This window comes from Sinocyclocheilus anshuiensis, unplaced genomic scaffold (genome assembly GCF_001515605.1).
Source record: "Sinocyclocheilus anshuiensis isolate Anshui unplaced genomic scaffold, SAMN03320099.WGS_v1.1 scaffold1891, whole genome shotgun sequence".
NCBI classification, from domain to species: Eukaryota; Metazoa; Chordata; class Actinopteri; order Cypriniformes; family Cyprinidae; genus Sinocyclocheilus; species Sinocyclocheilus anshuiensis.
The window spans coordinates 846,105-868,914 of record NW_015549560.1 but is presented as its reverse complement, the minus strand read 5'-3'; the positions used below and the strand labels follow the sequence as shown (position 1 = coordinate 868,914).

Here is a 22,810-nt window from a genome sequence, read left to right as displayed (position 1 = left end):
CTGGAGTAATGATGCTGAAAATTCAGCTTTACATCACAGGAATAAATTACAGTTTAAAATATATTACAACAGAAAATATTTACTGTAAATTACAATAATATTCCACAATTATACTGTATTTTTGATCAAATAAGCACAGCCTTGTTGATCATTCCACTTTGAAAATGATCAGAGAAAACAATTGTAATGTTCTTAACTCAAATGTACCATTTAATTTGATTATATTTGAATTATAGTTACAGATATAGATTTCTTATTTGAATTATAGTTATAGTTCATAGTATATATATATATGTTTAAGCACTCTCAAAAAACTCCCCTTATAATCAGTAAAGCAGTCTATACAAGGTTTTATGAATGAATCTCTTACATCATACGTACATCTGCACTTTGTTGTTTATGATGAGAGAATTTGCGTGAGAGCTGAATTCAGTCAGAGAGCGCCGTGCACTGAACAAAAACTCATCTGAACGCCTGTGATTGGCCATTGCATTCATAAGCTCAACAGACTCGTGTGTTGGCGCAACACTGAGCAGATCTAAATTTAATGCTGCGGTCAACACTTCATTTCATTTGCATTTTATTCGCGACAGCCGTAGTGGATTTAGTTTAACTGTACAGTAGCATTTGTGTCTGTGTGTTGCCATAGTTTCTACAAGCGGAAACGGAGGATATGCGGATATTACATCATTGATCGGCGACAATGACCAGGGATGAGTCATTATTTAAAATTCTAATTTCTCTGGATTTACAAATCCTTGGGAACTTTTGGAATAACATAAATACAGAACTGCATAAAATATATAACACTGTGCAAGTAGTATTTGGATATTTTATTACGAAAATCTTACATATTGTACCTTTAAATGTAAATATCGGCATCAGCCCGATATTAAAGATTGGATTCACTGTTTTGGATCGCTGCATTTAAACTGAGAATACACGTATGATTTTGGTGTATGATAGAGTAAACAGTAATAGCACGTGCAGTGGCAGCAGAAGCAGCGACAGCTCTAAAAGATTTTCAGAATTTTTACAACTCTTGCTTTAGACCATTTACAAATGCTAAATCATAAAATAAAATGCTAAGGTTAAAACTACATCTTTCTGAAAAAAAAAAATGCAGTGATTAATATATAGTTTATTTATAGTTATTTTCAAATCTTCAATGTACTGTCATTATACAATAATTTTATTATTGTTTATTTAATTCTAACAAATACGTTCCTGTTAAAAACTAACCAAAATTAAAAATAATTATATATCGGCATCGGCTTTCGGCCAAAATGAGTTGAAAATTATCGGCATATCGGATATCGGCAAAATCCAATATCGTGCATCTCTATAATAAACAGTTCAAGGTTCAGTCTTGTGGTCACGTGAGCATGGTTTACATATCTGTACACCACATATTTTAAACAATAGATCACCTAAAAACAAATCCTGTCATTTTACACCTTCAAAAACCGTGAATGACCTAATTCTTATGTGGAACAAAACATTTTTCAGGAATATCCGGGCTGTTCTTTTCAATTTATTGAAAGTCAAGTAAATTTGTAAAGCACTTTTCACACAGCTGTAAAGAAATTCATAGTGATTTTGGCAACAATATAACGCCAGTTGAGCAATGCGACTACGAAGATGCTACAGAAACTGCAACACTTAAATGATGACTGGAGGATTCAAATTACTTTTCAGTGAAAGTCTGAATATACGTGGTTAATTTCAAACAGAGTAAAAATTATATATAAAAAAGGTGTGCCCACCAGGTTTTGCAATCAGGTAATTTAATTTTTTTATTTTTTCCTTAAAAGTTTCTATTTATTGGGTACATTAATTTAATTGGTTTCAATATTTCATGAAAGGTGGAAAAAAGATCCCAAATCATTTAAATTTTTTTTTTAAAAGCCATTTTATCAGTTTATAATGTTTGTCAGTAGGCGCGTTTCCATTACAGATTTGCGCAAAACTTTGCCTTTTTCGAATTGCCTGAAAAACCACCTCATGTGAGTGCACCTCGTTTTGCTATATATGGGAGTTTTTGCGAAATTAATGTGTTTCCATTAGGCATATTTTCAATTCACAATTTCAATTTGCGCAATTTGAAGGGTAATGGAAACGCGCCTACTGATAGTGAGAATTATGAAATATGTATGGCTTTGGTTTCAATTTACATCATTTTGACACAGTGATAAACCTAATTCAGCAAGAATTACCATGAGGTGACGAGTATCACCGCCGTCATTAAATGACATACTGTATCACGGTTTAAGTCAAGCCATGACACTTTTATCCATAGTCCCCCAGTGTGCAATCAAAACTGTGACAGAGACAGGAAAGCAGGCCATATGACACATCTTCTGAAGCCTTTCAACACCTTTGTTTGAGGACAGTCATTATTAACTAAACATCTTGACATGAAGAAAGTAGGTCATAAGGGTTTGAAATGACAGAATTAAATTAAATCTGTTAGATGATACTAGGCCTTCTCCTTCTGCAGATTTGCCATTCTTGACAGTTCCACACCAAAATGCGCAACCTGTGATGCAATTAACAAATTAAAACTCTAACTCTAACAGATGAACGCAGAGCTAATCTCCACTAAAAAGCGTCATTAGATATGTGTAATAAAACGTGGGATTTGGTTAACTTTTGTAACGGCATACCTTCATGTCCTCTTTGCCAACTACGATATCCTCAGATCCGGGAACAGACTGCAAAGAGGGGATCTGTTGATACAGGTTAGGGAAGCACACCAGCGAACCAAGAACTGTCTGAGCCTCGATCCGCGGAGCCTGACATGAGCATGAATGGAGAAAACACCACATGAAGCTGTGTGCTTCTGTATGTAGTGTAGATGCAGATGTATTTATTTCAGGACTGACAGCAGCAGCAGCAATACCTCAAAGGAGTCAGTGTTGAGGACACGAGCAGCCGCGGTGATGAAGTCTCCCACAAGCATGGTGAAGCCCGGAAGACCCAGGAAGAAAAAGCGTGGTGAGCACCACCTAATCATCGTGTTCAACACATCCTGAGCACATCAGAACATGAAGGAGGAGGAACAAAAAAGAAATAATCAAATAATGATAATCTGTTTGGCAGTGGTGGATGAAGTACTTGAACTTTTCCGTAAGTAAAAGCATAAAAGTGCTTGATTTTTATTGTACATAAGTAATACAAGTAAAAAAGCACTGCTTGCTGAACCATGTTTACTTATTTAGCAATTTTATATACGTCATACTACAATAAGGAAGACTAATGGATGAAGACACTGATTATGTACTAATCTGCACATAAGCATCATCTTATTTTATTACCAAAACATACACTATAAACACATTAAACTTCAATATACTATAATAACGATTTATTTTACTGCAATTCAAGTGTGCAAACAAGTGAAAAAACTAAATATACCATACAGTATTTAAAATAGTGCTGTCAAATCAATTAATCGTGATTATTCGCATCCAAAGTAAAAGTTTGTGTTTACATAATATACAGTATGTGTGTACTGTATATTTATATGTAAATACATTACACACACATGTATACTGTATATGTAAGAAATATATGTAATTCACATTTCTATTTATGTATAATATAAATCAATGACAGCACTAATTTAAAAATGAACAAAAAATGTGTAGTGTGAAATAGTATAAACATAGGCTACAAGTCACATGGGGCAATGCGTGTTAACATTTTTTTAAAATGTATGCAAGCATACTCTTTTTTTTTTTTTATATATCACTTGAATCTGCTACAACAGCAGGAAAGAAGCATGTGCATAAATTTGTGCTACTTTTATGTTATTTATTGTTTTTACATACAAATCTGGACATGTCCACTATCAAGCATTTCATGCTATGGGTTTACACAACCTGCGTAGTTCACAAATAACTCAAGTATGTAATATGTATGTCAATATGTATGTGTCATGTAATCATCAATACTAAAATCCAGAATTAATAACTTATTTTTCACACCATCAGTCACATGCACACTAAAGCTCAACACAAGCACAAGTCAGACAGACATGAACAATTCAGTGCCTTGGTAACTGACTCACTTTGACTAGATAATGAGTTGTTCGGATTAATTCATGAATGAATCACTGACTGTGATTCGGTACAGATTCATAATCACAATTGGAAAATTGCTATTGCGTTTCAGAGTGGCTGTCTTCACTTCAAAATAATGAAGAACAAGATTTTTAATTAAATGTAAATGCAGTGAAAGTGTGCCAAAGCAAAATTACTCTCAATAAATTACATGTATTTGAAAAATGTACAGTAAAACTATTTTGTACTGACAGATTGAAACCCGGGTTAACCGCATACAACAATTCGAGGCACAATCTCTAGACTTCATAAGTTATCTGAAGGTGTGAATCATTACATAACTCAGTGTATGCTTTAACCGCTTTATAAACCACCAACCATTTCGCCTCTCTCACATCAACAAATCACTGTGCCATGTGCACAAACAAACAAATGCATAAACAAACACGGCTGCTCCGTAACGGCCACATTCATCTACCTTAATTGAATCCTTTGTAAACACTGTCAGACGAAGAAAAAAAGAAAAACAATCTAGACAACCTAGCAGCATAAAAAAGTCCCGCTGAGAGGGAGATGTGAAATTGGTGGAAGCGGTGCATCTGCAGGGACATTTTACCCTCATTCTGCAATAACTGACCTTTGCAATGCTTAGCAACCAGTAGTAATTAAGCGCCACCAAACTGCTGCGTGATTACCCAAAAAGAGCATTTTGTAGGAAGCGGCAATTCTGCAAAGCGGGACTATTATGCAGCGGTAAATACAGAAAACACATCTGAATCTACAGCATGTGTGTCTGTGACAATTTAACATGGCCAAACGGTTTAAATTGTCCAAGCAGTGCAAGGACATTTATATGTACAGCCACATGGGTGAATGTGCCACGATTCGTCCTTTCCATCTGAAGACTCTAGATGTGTTGCAGCTCTTAGACAAATACCTCAATTTGTGACCTTTACATGACTCCAAACGATGGAGGTAAAAAAAATGTGCTGATGGTCAGTGTGTATTTACTAAATCCAGCCAGCAATCCAACACCTGTTGGCAGCGCTCTTATTTTGTTGACTGTTCTGTTCCTATAGCGGTGCACAAAGAAGGGTTTAATCATTATCTACAGCTTCAGTTTGATCAGGGTTCCTGCACAGAAACATTTCATAGCACAACATTTCACGTCCTTTGTACTACAGTAAAATAAATGATTGTACTAATAATTAGTGGTCGACCGATATATCGCCAAGGCCGATATATCGGCTGATATTTGGCATTTTTCAAATATCGTCATCGGCCGATAAGTTTTTCTGTTTGGCTGATGTGTTCGAGGCGGACTTTTATTTTGACGGCGCTGAGAACGGCAGCCGCAGCGCCTGAGCGCACACCGCTCACATTCTCCCTCTTGTTCGCTGTCGTCATTCAGTTCTGTCTAATATGGATATAAGTCTATCTAATAATCAGATAGAACTGTTGAACAAATGAATTAAAATGTATACAAAAAAGTATTACAACGATTGCTTTAATACTATTAGTAATAGATGACCCCTTTAAATTCGTGATTTCAAATTATGCTGCGCTTTATGCAGTTGCCCACTTTCATATTCATGTCATTTTCATTGCGTGCTGTATGTAAAATGAGTGTTACCTTGGCTTTATTTAAAAAAAAAAAAAAAAATAATAATATTCACACAAACTTCCCAGAATACGGAGTGCCCTGTTGGTTACCGTGTTTACTTCCTTTTTAATTAGGTTTTTTAAAAATATTTATTTATTTGTGAAAAATGCTTTGTCTTGTAAAGTATAAGTATGTTTATTTTACACAATTATTTTTAATCCATTTTCAAATGATTTCAAATTTCTTAAATATAAATTAAAATAAATAAAATTATATCGGCTTTATATCGGCCATCGGCCACCCTGCTTTCCAAGATATCGGCATCGGCTGTCAAAAAACCCACATCGGTCGACCACTACTAATAATTTCTTTTAAACAATAAAACGTATTATACAGCAATATATATTGATGTATGAATGACTCAGAGTTATTATATGCTGGTAATTCTATTTGTGAACCATCAACTTTATCACCATAAAATTGACAATGCTTATTTATTTATTCATATTTTATGATGCAGTGTTAATTACATGTACATCATTATTATTTTAACAGTAAATATGTGCCCATTAATCTTCAGTCACATACATTAATGTCCTATCTTCCTCACAACAGCATCTCTTCTCTGATGAAGGCAGAGCAATAACTTTAGTTCTTTCTATCCAAGAATCTGCCAGGCACCCATTTAGTTTGCACTTTCTATAGTCCGATGGTCAAAGTCAAGTGCCACCCTTAGGAATGTCACAATGTGAATTTTTAACTGTACAATTATTGTCTGATTAAAAAAAAAAAAAAAATCAGCAAATTTACCTAACAATAAACCCGCCACACACATATCACAAGTTTTACTGCAGCCTTTGCTAGGACATACTTTTAACTGAAAACAAGTTGAAAATTATTGACACCAAAACATACTGAACCTTAAAAAAAAACACTGTATGCCATTTTCTTAATTATCCATGAAATAAAATGTAAATTAAAATACAGATAAACAAAATAAAAAAGAACTAACATATTTACTGCATGTTTTTAACTTGCACTGCATGTTTTTAAGCTTGACATTGCAAACATGAACTTTTTTGGTTGCCAAATTACAGAATCACTAGATGTAGATTCAAAAGTGCTGTTGTCCATGCTCACAATCTAATGCAGTGTTTGAGCATCTATAGGATATCCAATAAACTCTATTTGCGAGCTTACAATTTGCCAACAGTTGCAGAGAACTGTGCATTGTACTTGCACTACTGTGAGGTAGAGCATACAGTTGTACATATGATTTGAACTGTTATTAAATGTTCAGTGCACCAGAAAAGAATGATGTCACTGAACTGTGTTTGAATTGCAGCCCATATCCAACCCAATTCACATTGTTTTTTTCAGTTGGCTGGCTGTTAAACTGTACTGTCGCGTGTAAACTTTAAAGGGCAACTATTATGCCCCTTTTTACAAGATGTAATATTGGTCTTGGGTGTCCCCAGAATACCCCACAGATGATTTATTATATATAACAAGTGAAAAATGTCTTTTTTGGGGGCGTGTCTAACAAAGAGCTGTTTTGGTGTGTATCACTTTAAATTAGGGCTGCACGATAAATCGCATGCGATATTTAACGCGCATCTTATCAGTAAAGCCGGTTCTGTAATCAGCGGTAAATCTCCATCACGTGCGTGCTTTCACATTGAGCAGCATTAACTACACAGAGCCGTTGTTCACTGACGAGTTGCGCAAAACCACGTTCATATTCGCGCGATTTTTTGCGCAGCTCGTCAGTGAACAACGGCTCTGTGTAGTTAATGCTGCTCAATGTGAAAGCACGCACGTGATGGAGATTTACCGCTGATTACAGAACCGGCTTTACTGATAAGATGCGCGTTAAATATCGCATGCGATTTATCGTGCAGCCCTACTTTAAATGCAAATGAGCTGCATATTCCAGCCCCGTCTTCAGAAGAGGGCGTGGCGTATACATCTCTGCTTTGCATACCTACAGTAATAAACAGCCGGTAGCTCTGAGAGCGAGAGAACCGGTGTTCAGCTGTACATGTATGAACCGGAGTCAGACACACCTATGAGAATGAACCAAGACGTCTCTGAATGGTTATTTGATACATTTATGTACTTGTAGAGTTTCCACAGCTCATTTGCAACGACGGATGAGCAACACACATTCACACAAATACTTCGATAACGTTCGCTATGCGCTTTACCAAAACGACACGCACACAAATACGGTTAAAACGTTAGTTAAGCACTATAACGACATGATTTTGAGGCGCATTACCTTCAGAAATAAAAGTAATCCACTGCGTCCTCAGTGGCTCAGATGTTGGGAGACTCTTAGGTTCAGTCTTACATCCAAACACAGAACACCGCAATTGTTTTTGAGGCATTGTTGACGTTGCAGCTGCGTGTACAACCAAACACAACTTGCTGAGGGCCGAAACTATGGTAATGCAGGACTAGGGGCGCTCCGATTGATCGGCTACCGATCACTATCAGCCGATAATCGCTTTGGGATGTTTGATCGGCGGCAACTATTATGCCCCTTTTTACAAGATGTAATATTGGTCTTGGGTGTCCCCAGAATACCCCACAGATGATTTATTATATATAACAAGTGAAAAATGTCTTTTTTGGGGGCGTGTCTAACAAAGAGCTGTTTTGGTGTGTATCACTTTAAATTAGGGCTGCACGATAAATCGCATGCGATATTTAACGCTATGGTAATGCAGGACTAGGGGCGCTCCGATTGATCGGCTACCGATCACTATCAGCCGATAATCGCTTTGGGATGTTTGATCGGCGGTCTCTAAAAAGGCCGATCTCATAAAACTGATCTCAAGCTGATGATGCTGCTGTGAGAAGTTTGGCTCGACATGCAGCGGCACCGTCTCAGTCTCTGTCCGGCGCGGGTGAAATAATTATAATGCTTTAGGTGAGGTACAATTCATATTTCTTCATTAAATAACTTATAAAGTAATTTGAAACCATTTCTGTGAGACATAATTTCACAAACAGCGTGAGTGAATCACCGCGCTCGCTCTCTTTCTCTCTCAGAATGCAAATGGCTTCAAATCACATCGCGTCTGCACTATAAGCGAGCTGCACGCTGCACAGTTGACACATAAATTGTCACTTGCACTATTGAGGCAGAGACGCATTGTCACTAAAGTTTATAAATTGCATTTTTTCTTTTTAATTCTTGCCAGTGTTTAAACCATTCAATGTCCGCGCGCTCTCCTGGAGACCGTGCGCTCATGCACACTCGCAGCTCACACACATAACACCAGGTCCACATTACTTGGTTTGCAGTGCGTATGTGGTGCGTATTTTTTCATGCGCTCATGTTAACGGATTAAAGCGTTCACACTGCACACACGGTTGTGGTCTGGCAGTGCGTATAGGAGCGGTGCTCTGCAGCAGTGCAGAGACTGTTTCCGCACCGAGTCTATTTTTGCTGCGCTGCACGTGCTGAATTAAAGTAACCGCGCATTGTTTGCGGTAAATATGAACATGCATTGACATAAAAATGTAGTAATTACACCATAGATGCATATAATTAAAGTCTACTGTGTTTCACAGTCAACACATAGGCTATGGCTTTTTGGCTAGGTTTAAAGGAAAAGAGCACATTTAGATAAACAAGGCAATAATTGTAAAGTTCTTAAAGTTCTTAATTAAAGTTCATGAAACGCAGGATTGCTTGTAATAAAGATTTAAATGCAAAAGAAAAGGCAGTAGAGCTGACTGTTTCTGTCAGTGGTAAGTTTTAATTTAGAATGTTTGTGATAACGTAAGAAAAGTAGTTTAATTGTTTTGCTTTAGCAACTTAATATATAAATGTAGAAGTAAATGCAAAAGTAAAAAGCATTGAATAATTGATGAAAGATTGTATTACTGTACTGTGTAAAAAAAGAATCACAATGTTGAAAAAGCATTTTAAGTAACAATGTTTGGATTTAAAATCAAAATAATGGATAAATGTTGTGTTTGTGGTAAACAGCCACGGATCAGTAGCAGACTCCTGTGTGAAAGCACAGTTCGTGCTGCTTCTGTACCACACATGGACTACATATACGTACTGCAAACGGAGTATGTGTGAACCTCACATATAGCTCACAAAATCAGGCTTGCGCTGTCTAAGCTATTGTGCAACAATTACACGATTGTAAAAACAAAAATACAGTGCATGATCAAACATTTAGGTGAGATAAATATCTATTTTAGAAAAATGTCTAAAAAAATGCCCCCCCCCCCCCTACCCCTCAAATGAAAATAAAAATAAAATCCTCTTACAAGAGTCACCTAAGATAGGAATTAATTTTCAAAAATGAAATTCAGCCCCTGAATAAATAATAAATAATTGTACATGATAAAAATAAGGATTTAAAAAGATCGGTATCGGTGATCGGATAGGCAGATACTGCTTTCTGTGATCGGAGATCGGCCTCAAAAATCCTCGGCCGTGGGCGGGGCCTAAACAATGTGACATCACACTGCTTAGAGAATCAAAACGGCACGTCTGATGAGACTGATTTGGTTTAATGGGGATCAAAAAATAAGTGGGTGGATTTTTATCATTGTAGGGTGTTTGCGTTCACAAACCGCCAACACATATTTCTGTCCAAACACCATGTAAAAGTGGATTTTGCATAATAGGTGCCCTTTAACTTTAACAGCTCCATCAAGTGAGTGGTAAAACAACAGCAGAAGTGATGCACTTCTACACTACCGATCATGTTGTTTCTGAACTCCATCTGGCCTTCAAATCTGTTCCTATGTGGATTTGAGTGAGACTTCAAGTCAACAGTGACACAAATAGAATCTGTTTTCGACACACAACAGTGTGTAGTAGGGCTGGGTTTTGACACAAATTTCACGATTCGATTCTCATTCACAAGCTTGCGATTCGATTCAATTACCAATTCGATTCGATTCGATTCAATATCGATTATTTTGGATATATATCAGGTACAGTACATGCCAAATTTTCTCAAGGAAAAAAAATCTCTCAACCAATGCTGTAAAATATACATGAGAGTCAGTTGGTTGGCTAGCCTACTACATTACTATAACATTGAAGGTTAAAATTAATTTTAGTTAATTTTTTAACAATAATAGTTTATTGTTTTTACAATAATAAAGTTACAGTTACATAATACTATTTCTACTTAACTTCGTTTTTTTGAAATTTAAACATTTAAATGGTGGCTGTCATACAAACTTGATGGATTTATTCAAACATAAATTAAACTCTGAAGAACAGTAAAATGTATAATGAATATGTTTTTCTGAGGTAAATGTGACGTTACGTGACATTGTTTACAAGCTGTTATATTGACGTCTTTGTGTGACTGAAACACTGATTGAGCCATTACATGAGACAGAATATGGATTGTAAAGTTGTACTCTTTCTTTTAACTTACCTTCGGATGTTTAGTCATGTTTATTTTGTGCTGAAACTGGTATTAATGTGGAGGAGATGATCAGTTCATGTGCGCCTCATGTCTGTTGAACTGAGGCGCTACAGCGATCTATCACTCCACATTAAACAGCGCCAAAACAGCATTTATTGTTTAAATACTGCAATACAATGGACAGAATTTGAAATCTGAGACTTTGTTTCATATTAACAGTACCAAAGCACAACGCTTATTGCGATTTATTGGATGGGAAGTACCCTTCAATGTTCCGTCCATTAACTGAAAACTGGCTAGGCTAATCGATTCTTGGGATTTAAGAATCGATATCGTTCCGTAAAAATGAGAATCGATTAATATTGAGATATCGATATTTTTGACCCAGCCCTAGTGTGTAGATCCACAACAGTGGCCAAAAGCACTTTCGCTGCCTTTCCTGTCCAATCTCCATTGCAGCTCAACATTCAGAGAGCTCTTATTTTTTTGACCAAATAAAAAGAAACCGAAATGAAGAGTGTGGCACTCCATGGTACGCAGCGCAGTGCCAGCACACACACCACTGGAGATCTGAACATGCATTATCATCAAATCCAGAAACAAACAAAACCTGTTTAGGGATAAAACCTAAAGAAAAAAAAGTTGAATGTATATTAGTCAAAATCAGATCAGTCTAACACTCTTTTGATTATTCAATAATGATTCTTTGTGAATGTTTATGAGAGAAGCATATTATCACATACAGAAACAGGCCGCTTTAGTGAGCCTTTACTGCATTCACAAGAATGAAAGACTGTTGCACCATCTAGTGGTCAACTGCATGATTTTTAAAAAAATTATATTTATAGGGATATTTCAGGTTAAATACTTAGGCCTAAGTTCTACAGACAGAATTTGTGGCACACCGTCAAATTAATCTCTTAAAATAAAAGAGAAGAGAATGAAAAACAATACAGCAATGCATTTTCAATTAAATTCTAACAACAGCTTCGTTACTGAGTCTGTCTAAAACCCCTCTTTACTGGTGGATGTACTTTTTCTTGACGAGTATGATTTATGAATTCCTCTGGAGCTTCCACAACTCCTATGCCATGTCCCTTCCTGGTGTGTATGTATATATGTATACGCACATATATGCTTATAATCGATAATGTGCCAAACAGAAGTGTAAAACCAAGAACAGAACACAAGCAGGTTTAATAAAACATGCATGCAGAATCAGCTGTACCTGGTCGTCGCTGGTGAAGCCTTTGTGCATGACGTGGTAGAGGTGCACCAGGAAGTCACTGTTGGGCAGCACGTCCTGATGTTTGGTCATCATCTCACAGATCAGCTTATATGCCTGGAGCTTCCCAGCCTTGAACTCTGACGGCAGCATGGTAGCCTGAACACACACATCATAAGTCATTCAGTATTCAATCTGCCTATTCCGAGTCAACACAACAGCTCCAGAGTAAATACAGTAAAGCATGCCCAAATTAGCATATTCATGACATCACTGGGCTATATCTGCATTCCACCTAGTACTTTACATCTGTTTGCTTCTCTCCTACACGCTGTGCTTATTTAATACAGATGAATTCCCAATAAAGGCCTGTTCACACCAAGAATGATAACCATAAAGATAACTATATTAGCAACCTCACCAGTGCGTGGTAACGTTCTATTGCAGTTCTGTCATCTGCCACTTTAAATACTTTATTGATCAATCATCAGCTGGAAAAAATCATTCTGAAAGTGATTCCAAATATGAAGTTTCTCTATTCCATTATCGTTATAGTTGTGGTGTGGACTCCACTCTGTGGCTGTTCTTTTACATTTAGAATGATTATTAAAGCTATATCTGTATTGTTATCGTTACAGTTATATCATTCTGTTCTAATTTACATCTTGTTACCTTGAAGAGCCAGGAGGCCAGCATGCGCAGAGGAGGGATGAACAAGGGTCTGGCCACGGCTGTGTCTGCATCCACTCTGATCCCAAGATTATCTCTGATCTGAAACAGGAGTTTATGAAAGAGTTCGTCATCATTTAGTTTCTAAGGTAACCGTGATCCTGGCTTTGCAGGGAATGGAGAGAACCAACCTTGGCCAGCTTGTGCCAGAGCTCGTAGAGGTAACTGAAGACCTTGGCGTGGATGCGGGCACAGCGGATGCTGTTCACATCACCCAGAATCCCCAAGATCCTCCTCCAGAGAACGAAGGCCGAGTCGGCGTGCCAACCGGTCAAACTGCCTCCGGCGATGATGCTGATGTCATCAGCCAGAAACTCACTGCTGTCTGGAAGGAAGAGCAGACACACAGAGTGAGTACATCACAGGAAGTAAAAACTGAACTTTTAAGAAGAATGTCTTCCTATGCAAGATGCACTTGGATAAGAAATAAATGGTGCTTGATTATCCATACATCATTTTTATTTTTATTTTTTAGAAAAAAATCTTGTTCAAATGTGAGTCTCAAATCTGATCCTCAGGCTTTTGATGAAAGTTTATTTGTTCATCTCTCAATCATCATTGTATTGCATTGCATTCTATGTTTTGATCATACAACTAAGCATTTAAATATCCTCTTACTAAGACATATTATTAGAGATATATACTGATGACTGATATTTATATTGTTTTATGTAAGCTATACTGCTATAAAGATATCATCGATTTACATTACAAGCAGAATTTCATCTTACTTTTTGCTCATATTAATATCATCATCTGCAACAAACTGCATAATTCTGCTCAGTTTGTGTCTGAAGTACTTGCCTGCTGATGTATGAGCTCCACAATCTCACTCTATCATACTATATGAGCCATAACATCTCATAAAACACTAAGTAAAACACTAGAATATGGAAATAACTTTTATTGTACCTTCTGATCACATTGCAAAAAGCTCTTCCTTTGGGTTTTTATGTCTTGTTTTTTAGTTCAAATGTCTAAAGATTCTTAAATCAAGATACATGTACTTGAGAAACACTTGTTTCATGATAAAAATGAAATGAGATTATGATTAAAACATGAACAAATATTTGCCAGTGGGCTCAAAGAAAAAAAAAATCAAAGTTTTATACCCCATTGACAGATATTTGTTCTTGTTTTAAGCATAAACTCACTTAATATCTTCAGTTTGCATATCTAGGAAATGTACCTTGATTTAAAGTTGTTTAGTTGCTACTAAATGTTGTAGTATATGCACCATTTAATGCCATGACTTTATGAATTTAGGATTTTCTGCTCCGATTCAAGACCCAAATGATTTCACACAATCATACAATTTAATTTAAAGGAAAAACACATGTATAACAATTGTACATTTTTTGTATACTGTTTACTTTGTTCTAAGTTCTGTCTAAGAATGAATAAGACAGAACTGTTACACAGAGACAGCAAGCTAATGAAGATGGGAATGGGAGCTCCTAGGCACAGTCAAAATAAAAGTCCCACTATCGGCCAAACAGAAATCAGACAATGCCAATAATAAAAAATAAAGCCACATACTACTAAACCTAGTGTTAACGCCATGTTCCTGTCCATGAAGAGCATTTCAAATGAGTTATTTATGAGGTTTCATTTTGGTTAAGATGTTGTCTTAGAAGAAGGCTGCCTATGTGAAGGTTTGGAAACATGTTTCCTTCGATGGATGGAGGCAGAGTGAAGTACACAAGATGAGTTTGGTCTGAGGGAGGTTGAGAGGATGAGTGCAATACCCAGATGGTGAGGCACATTCATGGCATCCTCCAGGAGCTGAGGGCCCTCGCAGCAGCCATGAGGCACGAGGAGAGCCGGAGACACTGGGGGACAGTGAGGAGGGGCGGCACAATCTGACCCTACACAACAACACAGTGATGGATGGAAGGGTGGTGGAATCACATTTCACACAAACAGGGAAATCAAACACACTTAAGACACACGAGGCACAACAGCTGATCCTGATATAATCATCGAATAATCAGTAGCAGACGCTAGGATGATTTAAAGCAGTGCTTCTCCACCTTATTCAAAGGCCCGACACGTCTCTGAAAATAAACTTCAGGATTACAGGCATTTCGAATGTACTTCAAGGCTTCGGCTCTTTTTAACCACTGAATTTACATGCCTTTTACAGTCGTTTGTGATTTACTAAATAAAGCGGCGGTCACACTAAACTTCAATCATGCAATATTTCTTTGGACACTGCAACGGGTCATGATATAACGTCACACTCTGCTGTCTCTTTTTTAAATCATAAATTCAACATAAAAAATAATAAAATGTAAAAATGCATAAAAAAAAAAGATTACAGAATTTTAATTTGTTTGGGGTTGAACTTTGCATGAACTTGTTTTTACTGTCTCCCACAGTCATGTATCTTATAAACGTAAGAATTTTTTCTACACACAATTTTAATCCAATGAATGTATAGTCATTATAAAAAAATGTCTAAAAAAATGTCACTATATCCAGGTTTTCCAAGGCACTGGAAATTAAAAGTTGCTGACAGGATGAATTAAAATAAGAACTAGCTTCATTTTGTTGTTGTTGTTTTAGCTTATTTTCATGATACCCTTTTCCTTTTTTACATTATTTGTATCACCCTGACTCCCCTTGGACATTAGTGGGCCTTGGGCTCCTGGTTGAGAACCACTGATTTAAAGGAATGTTCTGGGTTAAATTCATCTACTGACAGCACTGGTGGTAACCTAGTCTATGGATAATAAACTGGTAACAAATACTGTGCACAATTTTTTTTTATTGATCTTTTATGTGCCTATATGACATGTATATAAGGTGTTTTATCTGCCATCAGCCAACCCACTCTCTAATCATCGTAGTTAGCCATAGAAAAATGTACATTTATAAACCATTCACATTAATCTCATGCTAATATGTATAATGTTTAAGTTTCAATAAAGTGTGATGAATTGTCTATTTGTAATGTTTATTCTGGTGCTGTACAATCACCTTGCACCTAACTTTTCCAAACTGGAAATCAATGACAAAATCCCACAGATGCTGCTGTATTTAGCCCGGACTATTCCTTACATCATATGGCGTTCTGTTTTCATCTTCATTCTAAATACTGAGACCAAAGTAATGGGCAACAATAACAAGAACATCAAGAACACCACAGCTTTCAAACACAGAGTCATGTGACAGCACTTGCTGCTTTGGGTTGACACAGATGGGACACATGAGTGTTGGGTAGGATCAGAGGGGATGAGCGGTGTTGAGTTCTGGTACCTGCCAGTGCTTCAGTGTGGCTGAGCAGGAGGCTCCTCTGGCTCACTGTATCCACGGTAGCGCTCATGCTCATGTCATGTGTAGAGGGAGAGTCCGGTTCCTCCTCAACCGCATGCCACGCCAGCAGACCCGCCTCAGCATCGTTCAGATAACCATTAGACGTCTCACTGCTCACACTCTCACCTGACAGAGGAGAGGTTATACTGACATTAATATTTATTACACGGCTCTCTGAAATGCTTGATTCTAAATGGCCAGTTACAACATTTTGGGGGCTCTTATTCGGGGGATAGATGGATACATAGATACATAGATGATATATAGATAGATATCTTTTGATTGATAGACAAAAAAGAATACAAGAAAGAAAGAAAAACAGTATTTCTGTAAAAAAAAATAGTGAAAGATGCCAGGAGTGATCGTTGGACAGAGCTCACTTTTCTCCCGCAGTTTAATCTTCAGGAATGCTGGAGCTCCGTCTGCTGGATAATCCAGATCTGCTGGACTGCTGCTCCGCCGGATCAGAATCTGAGAATATCCACAATACTCCAATACAATTAGCATGTGAAGAATAATTTACTGAATCAAAGGCAATGCAATGTTACTGACCGTGGGTGCATCGCTCTCTCTTTTCCCTGTAGAGCTGCTCTCTGACACAGACTCATCTCTCTTCTGACCTGTGTTTCATACCAGTAGCCCACATATCAGAAATCATGCTACCTATGACTTTCAAGCAAATTCCTTCAAGCAAGTCTACAGCAGACTAATTCTTAGTTTATGTTGCTAATACGACAACTGTGCAAACAATCCACTGCATATATGTTCATGTTATTTGTTTAATGGCATCTTTTTGCTAAGTACTATGAATAAACATCAGTATCACTAATAACAATCCCTCCACAGTCTTATCTGTCCCACCTTCTCAATACAAAAGTTCACAAAAACATAGTGCTTTGCGCCACTGCTTTGGCAAAGCATCGCAATATGGCTCAGTGCAATTTGCAGAAGGCTGAGATTGATTTAAATAAGCATACAGTCTATCTGCATTTCAAAGCAATTTGTAAACCTTCTTTCATAGAAACTGCAGTTGTCCACACAAACAAAAGCTCTTGAAAGTGAATTTATATACTTGTCACAAAATAATAATTTTTACATGTACATTTGTTTTATAGTGCAGTCACATTACAATAGTTATACTGTCTTAGTGATAACAATAAAAAAGGTTTTAGTTCCAGGTTTTAAGCCAATGCTAAAAATACATCATTTTGTTCAATTTGGTCACAGGAGAGAAAAAAAATGCAGCTCTTCATTTTATATATTGAGTTAGTCTAATAATGTACTGGGGCAAATATTTAGTAGTCCTCCTAACATCTGATTTCACCAGTAGATTTAAACAAGTGCATTATTTTTGAGGGTATCTACCTATAATAATTCAAATTAATAGAATCACTATACTAAATCACAAAAACAATTACCACAACACACAACATCATAACAGTCAAAAACTGTAGATGTACAGTATGTTACGAGTGACGTCTGTGTCTAACACAATTCTGTATTTTCAGCAAATCAGACAAATATTGATGAATAATATATGTTGGTGTCAAACATATTTACAGATAATTGTCCTCATAGTGTCTCCAAGCATATGATGATTATTAGTAGTGCAACTCAAATAGAAATAAATGCTGCAAATACAACATGCTGTTTTGGTTTTCTTTCAGAAAAGCAAATTCAGTCATTTTGGGCTGTAAAAATCAGTTCCCTGATTCTGCTGTCTTTTGGGACTGTCTTTTGATTTTCTTAAACTACTGATGAAGTGACTGGAGATTCATGTGATTCTACATCATTTTAAACACAATCTACTGTATGTAAAAAGTACTCTTCACCAAAAACATTCATTTCTAAAGCCCTACAGTCATGAGTCTATGAGTGTGTGTAATGTGTGGGTACCTGGGAAGGTGTCGGTGATCTGCTGTGTGATGTCAGAGGTGCTACTGCTGCGGGGCAGAGGACGGTCTCCATCCCCCATCTCACATTCAGACAGCTGACACTCCTCCACATCTAGTGGACGAACACACACACCGTCACCAATGCTGCACCTGACACGATCACCATGCTTATCAGAACTCACAAGAAACACTTTCTATTTATGGGCCCTCTACTTATTTAGCATTTTCATACTAACAGGGCAAACATGCATGCTGAAAATCTGATCATAAACTGTGGTTCAATAATCAAGTGGAGCGCACTAATGGAAATCACCTTTTGTATTTGCATTATGATAGAGAATCGAATAAAAGAGGTTATATAGTGCACTTATACAGCTGCATTTTATTAATTGCGGCTTTCCATTTAGTCTGTGAGGGTTTCAATCTCATTGGTTGTCTACAAAGTTTGCATACTCCTGCAAACACACTAAAGTAGGGATGTATATTTTAACCGGTTAACCGTTAACCGACCGTAAGAATTTTGACCATATTTACAGATAATTGTCCTCATAGTGTCTCCAAGCATATGATGATTATTAGTAGTGCAACTCAAATAGAAATAAATGCTGCAAATACAACATGCTGTTTTGGTTTTCTTTCAGAAAAGCAAATTCAGTCATTTTGGGCTGTAAAAATCAGTTCCCTGATTCTGCTGTCTTTTGGGACTGTCTTTTGATTTTCTTAAACTACTGATGAAGTGACTGGAGATTCATGTGATTCTACATCATTTTAAACACAATCTACTGTATGTAAAAAGTACTCTTCACCAAAAACATTCATTTCTAAAGCCCTACAGTCATGAGTCTATGAGTGTGTGTAATGTGTGGGTACCTGGGAAGGTGTCGGTGATCTGCTGTGTGATGTCAGAGGTGCTACTGCTGCGGGGCAGAGGACGGTCTCCATCCCCCATCTCACATTCAGACAGCTGACACTCCTCCACATCTAGTGGACGAACACACACACCGTCACCAATGCTGCACCTGACACGATCACCATGCTTATCAGAACTCACAAGAAACACTTTCTATTTATGGGCCCTCTACTTATTTAGCATTTTCATACTAACAGGGCAAACATGCATGCTGAAAATCTGATCATAAACTGTGGTTCAATAATCAAGTGGAGCGCACTAATGGAAATCACCTTTTGTATTTGCATTATGATAGAGAATCGAATAAAAGAGGTTATATAGTGCACTTATACAGCTGCATTTTATTAATTGCGGCTTTCCATTTAGTCTGTGAGGGTTTCAATCTCATTGGTTGTCTACAAAGTTTGCATACTCCTGCAAACACACTAAAGTAGGGATGTATATTTTAACCGGTTAACCGTTAACCGACCGTAAGAATTTTGACCGATTAATACAATCAGTTAAACGGTTTAAAAAGTCATGTATTTATTTATTTTTTCAGTAATTTATCAAAATATTTAAAAAGGTTTGCTGCATGGTTAAAATACGCTACGCGTATACATACAAAAAAACATAAGTCGCGTATAAGTCACATTTTATTATTTCATTCAGAAATAGGCCTAACGCTGACGCGAAATGTTTACAAACATTATAATAAACACTGTAAACATAACTAGGCTATTTTAGTTCCCCTCACTCCACAACAAATCCTTTCAATTAACAGTATTTTGAAAAGAACAAGATTTAAAAATATAAGAAGCTATAGCAATATAAACGACAAGCCAAAACAAATTCATTTAGGCTAAAACAAAACTGAAACCAACGTTGGGGCTCTCATTCGACACAAAATCAAATGTTTCCGTATTCGCGATGTATTTGCATAGCAAATGATTATTTATGTAGCCTACTTCACTCGCGTTCCATATCCACGTAAAACAAAATGTTTTGCATTACATCACGGCGGTATGGTGATAACGCTTAACCGCACAGACTTTACTACATATTTAAACTGAGCAGTGTGTTTTTTCCATTTGTTTGACTGACTGTATTTTATTATGATAATGAACAGGCTGCATTGTCAAGTTAGCAATGCTTAACTGTGTGCGCGCATGCGGCACCGGCGCAATCACTTGAATTTTTTCCTTCTAACAGTGGAAACAACTACTCCATTTAGTCATAAAGATAATGGGAATTGTAAAAGGATTGCCTTTATTTGTGTACATTCACAATAAAAACTAATCTTTGTGCTTTTGTAAAAGCCTAAAGAAAAATAGGATGGCGCTTTCTGCCGTCTGGTTTCCTTTCGCGCAGCACAAAAATGAATCAAAACTCTGCATACTAGTCTACTTGTTTTTCTTTCATTTTCTTAATTTATTATTTAAGCAAACATATATTTCTCGTATAGGCTTATATTTATTCGTTATATATATATAGCCTAGCTTTATTATGTTTTTCTCCGCTCGCAGAAGCGCTGCAGGTGCGTGATGTGATATGATGACCATGTGAATCATCAAAAAAAAATTATGTTGTTTGCTGCTTTTTGCACATGTAAAATTAATCCCCGGGAAACAAATGTTAGTATTTTTAACGGTCACAGACACTTATCCTTTCTAATTTAATTCAATTCTAATTGAAAATGATCTTGTCGGTTAACGGTTAATAATCGGTTAACGAGCGTCGGTTGTTGGTTAGGAAAAATAACCGAAATGAACATCCCTACACTAAAGTTAAAACTAGATGTTCCATTTGCTTATAGAGACACTCTTTAATTCAGTTCTTGGAGCGTAAATGAAGTTGAGTGAGTGTTTCCATTAGTGCTCTCTGCACTTCCTCTGGCGGTCTGGAGTGAAAGGAAAATATAAGTATCCTTATAAAAACAAATACAGTGGATTATCTGCCCTTTTCCTGGCTATGCTAAATCTTAAATGAAAGCAGATGACGGCAAGATAGAAAACGGGAAAAGAAAGTTTTGTGACAGAGACAGGAAACAGGAAGTTACCTGAGAGTCTGTGAGAGATACCAGGTAAGAAAGAGCTGACAGTGTGGAGCAGCATGGGCACACTCTTAGTGGCCGGCAAAGCCTCACAAAGATGCACACAGTTGCTGATAGACTGACTTCGCTTAGCTGCCCACAGAAGCAGGGAAGGAGAGCACAGGTGAGAGAGAGAGACAGACAGACAGAGAGAGAGAGAGACGGGGAAAAGGATCAATTGCATTCTACAGCTGTGGTAATAGCAAGACAGTTTATTAAAGGTGAAGCGTGTCGTTTCTGTGCAACCAAACACACACCTCTGGCTGAGCCAATATTTAGGCTTCAGAATTCATAAAAGTTGTGTGCACTTGTAAAGATTATTCTGATGAACAAAATCTGTAAGAATCATCAACTTTTGTTGGTCACAGAGCTTATTTTCTGCAATCCAAAAGCCAAGGGAAAATCCTATTGGTTTTTTGAAGGGAATCATCAGGGTGATGCTGGCTTATTTGGCCTACAAAAATACATCAACACTGCAGCTCTTTATGTTACTGTGTGGGGCTGCTCAGATTGATGGCTTGAAAACACCTTACTTAGAAATGTCTCTGCATTTTAAACTGGAATAGGAGACAGTATTTTAAAATCCTCAAAAATGACACACTTCAACTTTAAATGAAAAGCATGTTGTTCCCAACCCTGCAGTAACAACAAAAAAAGAGGTTGTCAATGAGTGTTTTCTTTTTTATGTACTTTACGATAATGTACTTTAAAACTGAAATCGAATTGGGATTCAAGCAAAAGAATGATGGAAAATATTCCATCCCGATTCACGAACATAAAAACGGTCCAAAAACAAACACACAAAAGAACCAAATGAGAGTAAAAAAAATGGCTAGTTGTCCGACAAGCAGCCTTTTCACTATCTACCCTCCTTTTATTCATCACTGTAAAATTAATAATGAACGTATGAATATATCCACAGAAAACAAATGACCACCAATTTTACAGAAATATTGTTTAGAATCAGCATTAAATAGAAGTGATTTTTTTTCTGTATTGTGATGTATATCAGAATCAGAATCAGAATCAGAAAGAGCTTTATTGCCAAGTATGTTTGCACATACAAGGAATTAGTTTTAGTGTCACAAGCTTCCAGTACACGGAGACGACAACAACAACACAGATAATAAAAATAAGATGTGAATAAAATACACATGCATAAATATAAACCACAAAAAAAGAATAAATTGTATGTACAGGTGTGCTATAGATAGAATAGGAATAGAATAAAATTAAATAAAATAAAGTTGTAGGGATGTACTAGGATTTAGGGTGATAAATAAGTATAAGGTTATTGCACATACTTTAATTGTACAATGGGAGAACATTAACTGTTCATGGGGTAGATTGCCTGGGGAAAGAAACTTTCCTTGTGCCTGGCTGTCCTGGTATTCAGTGCTCTGTAACGCCGATGAAAAGCACTTCTAGATCGGAACAGCACATCTTCTTTAATGCTGTAACATCTGTAAACCACCTTTCGTTGATGTAAAAACATGTCCCGCCGCCACACGATTTCCCCGTCGATTCTGCGTCGGGGTCTGCTCTAAACAGCTGAAAGCCGGGCCGTTGTAGCGCGCT

The 22,810-nt window shown here is 36.9% G+C and overlaps 1 protein-coding gene across 1 annotated transcript in view; it reads right to left on the bottom strand.

Annotated features, from left to right (window-relative positions):
* Positions 1 to 22,810, bottom strand: part of LOC107657164 (Ral GTPase activating protein catalytic subunit alpha 2) — a 198,486-nt gene that overhangs the window by 72,055 nt on the left and 103,621 nt on the right. Inside the window, exons 17-27 of the mRNA XM_016445189.1 lie at positions 21,200 to 21,325; positions 19,122 to 19,232; positions 16,909 to 16,976; positions 16,737 to 16,827; positions 16,300 to 16,482; positions 14,787 to 14,906; positions 13,170 to 13,363; positions 12,982 to 13,080; positions 12,313 to 12,468; positions 2,903 to 3,031; positions 2,667 to 2,795 (exon numbers count right to left, since the gene is read on the bottom strand). Of these exons, the coding sequence (XP_016300675.1) occupies positions 2,667 to 2,795; positions 2,903 to 3,031; positions 12,313 to 12,468; positions 12,982 to 13,080; positions 13,170 to 13,363; positions 14,787 to 14,906; positions 16,300 to 16,482; positions 16,737 to 16,827; positions 16,909 to 16,976; positions 19,122 to 19,232; positions 21,200 to 21,325 (1,406 nt within the window). The remainder of the gene's footprint in view (positions 1 to 2,666; positions 2,796 to 2,902; positions 3,032 to 12,312; positions 12,469 to 12,981; positions 13,081 to 13,169; positions 13,364 to 14,786; positions 14,907 to 16,299; positions 16,483 to 16,736; positions 16,828 to 16,908; positions 16,977 to 19,121; positions 19,233 to 21,199; positions 21,326 to 22,810) is intronic.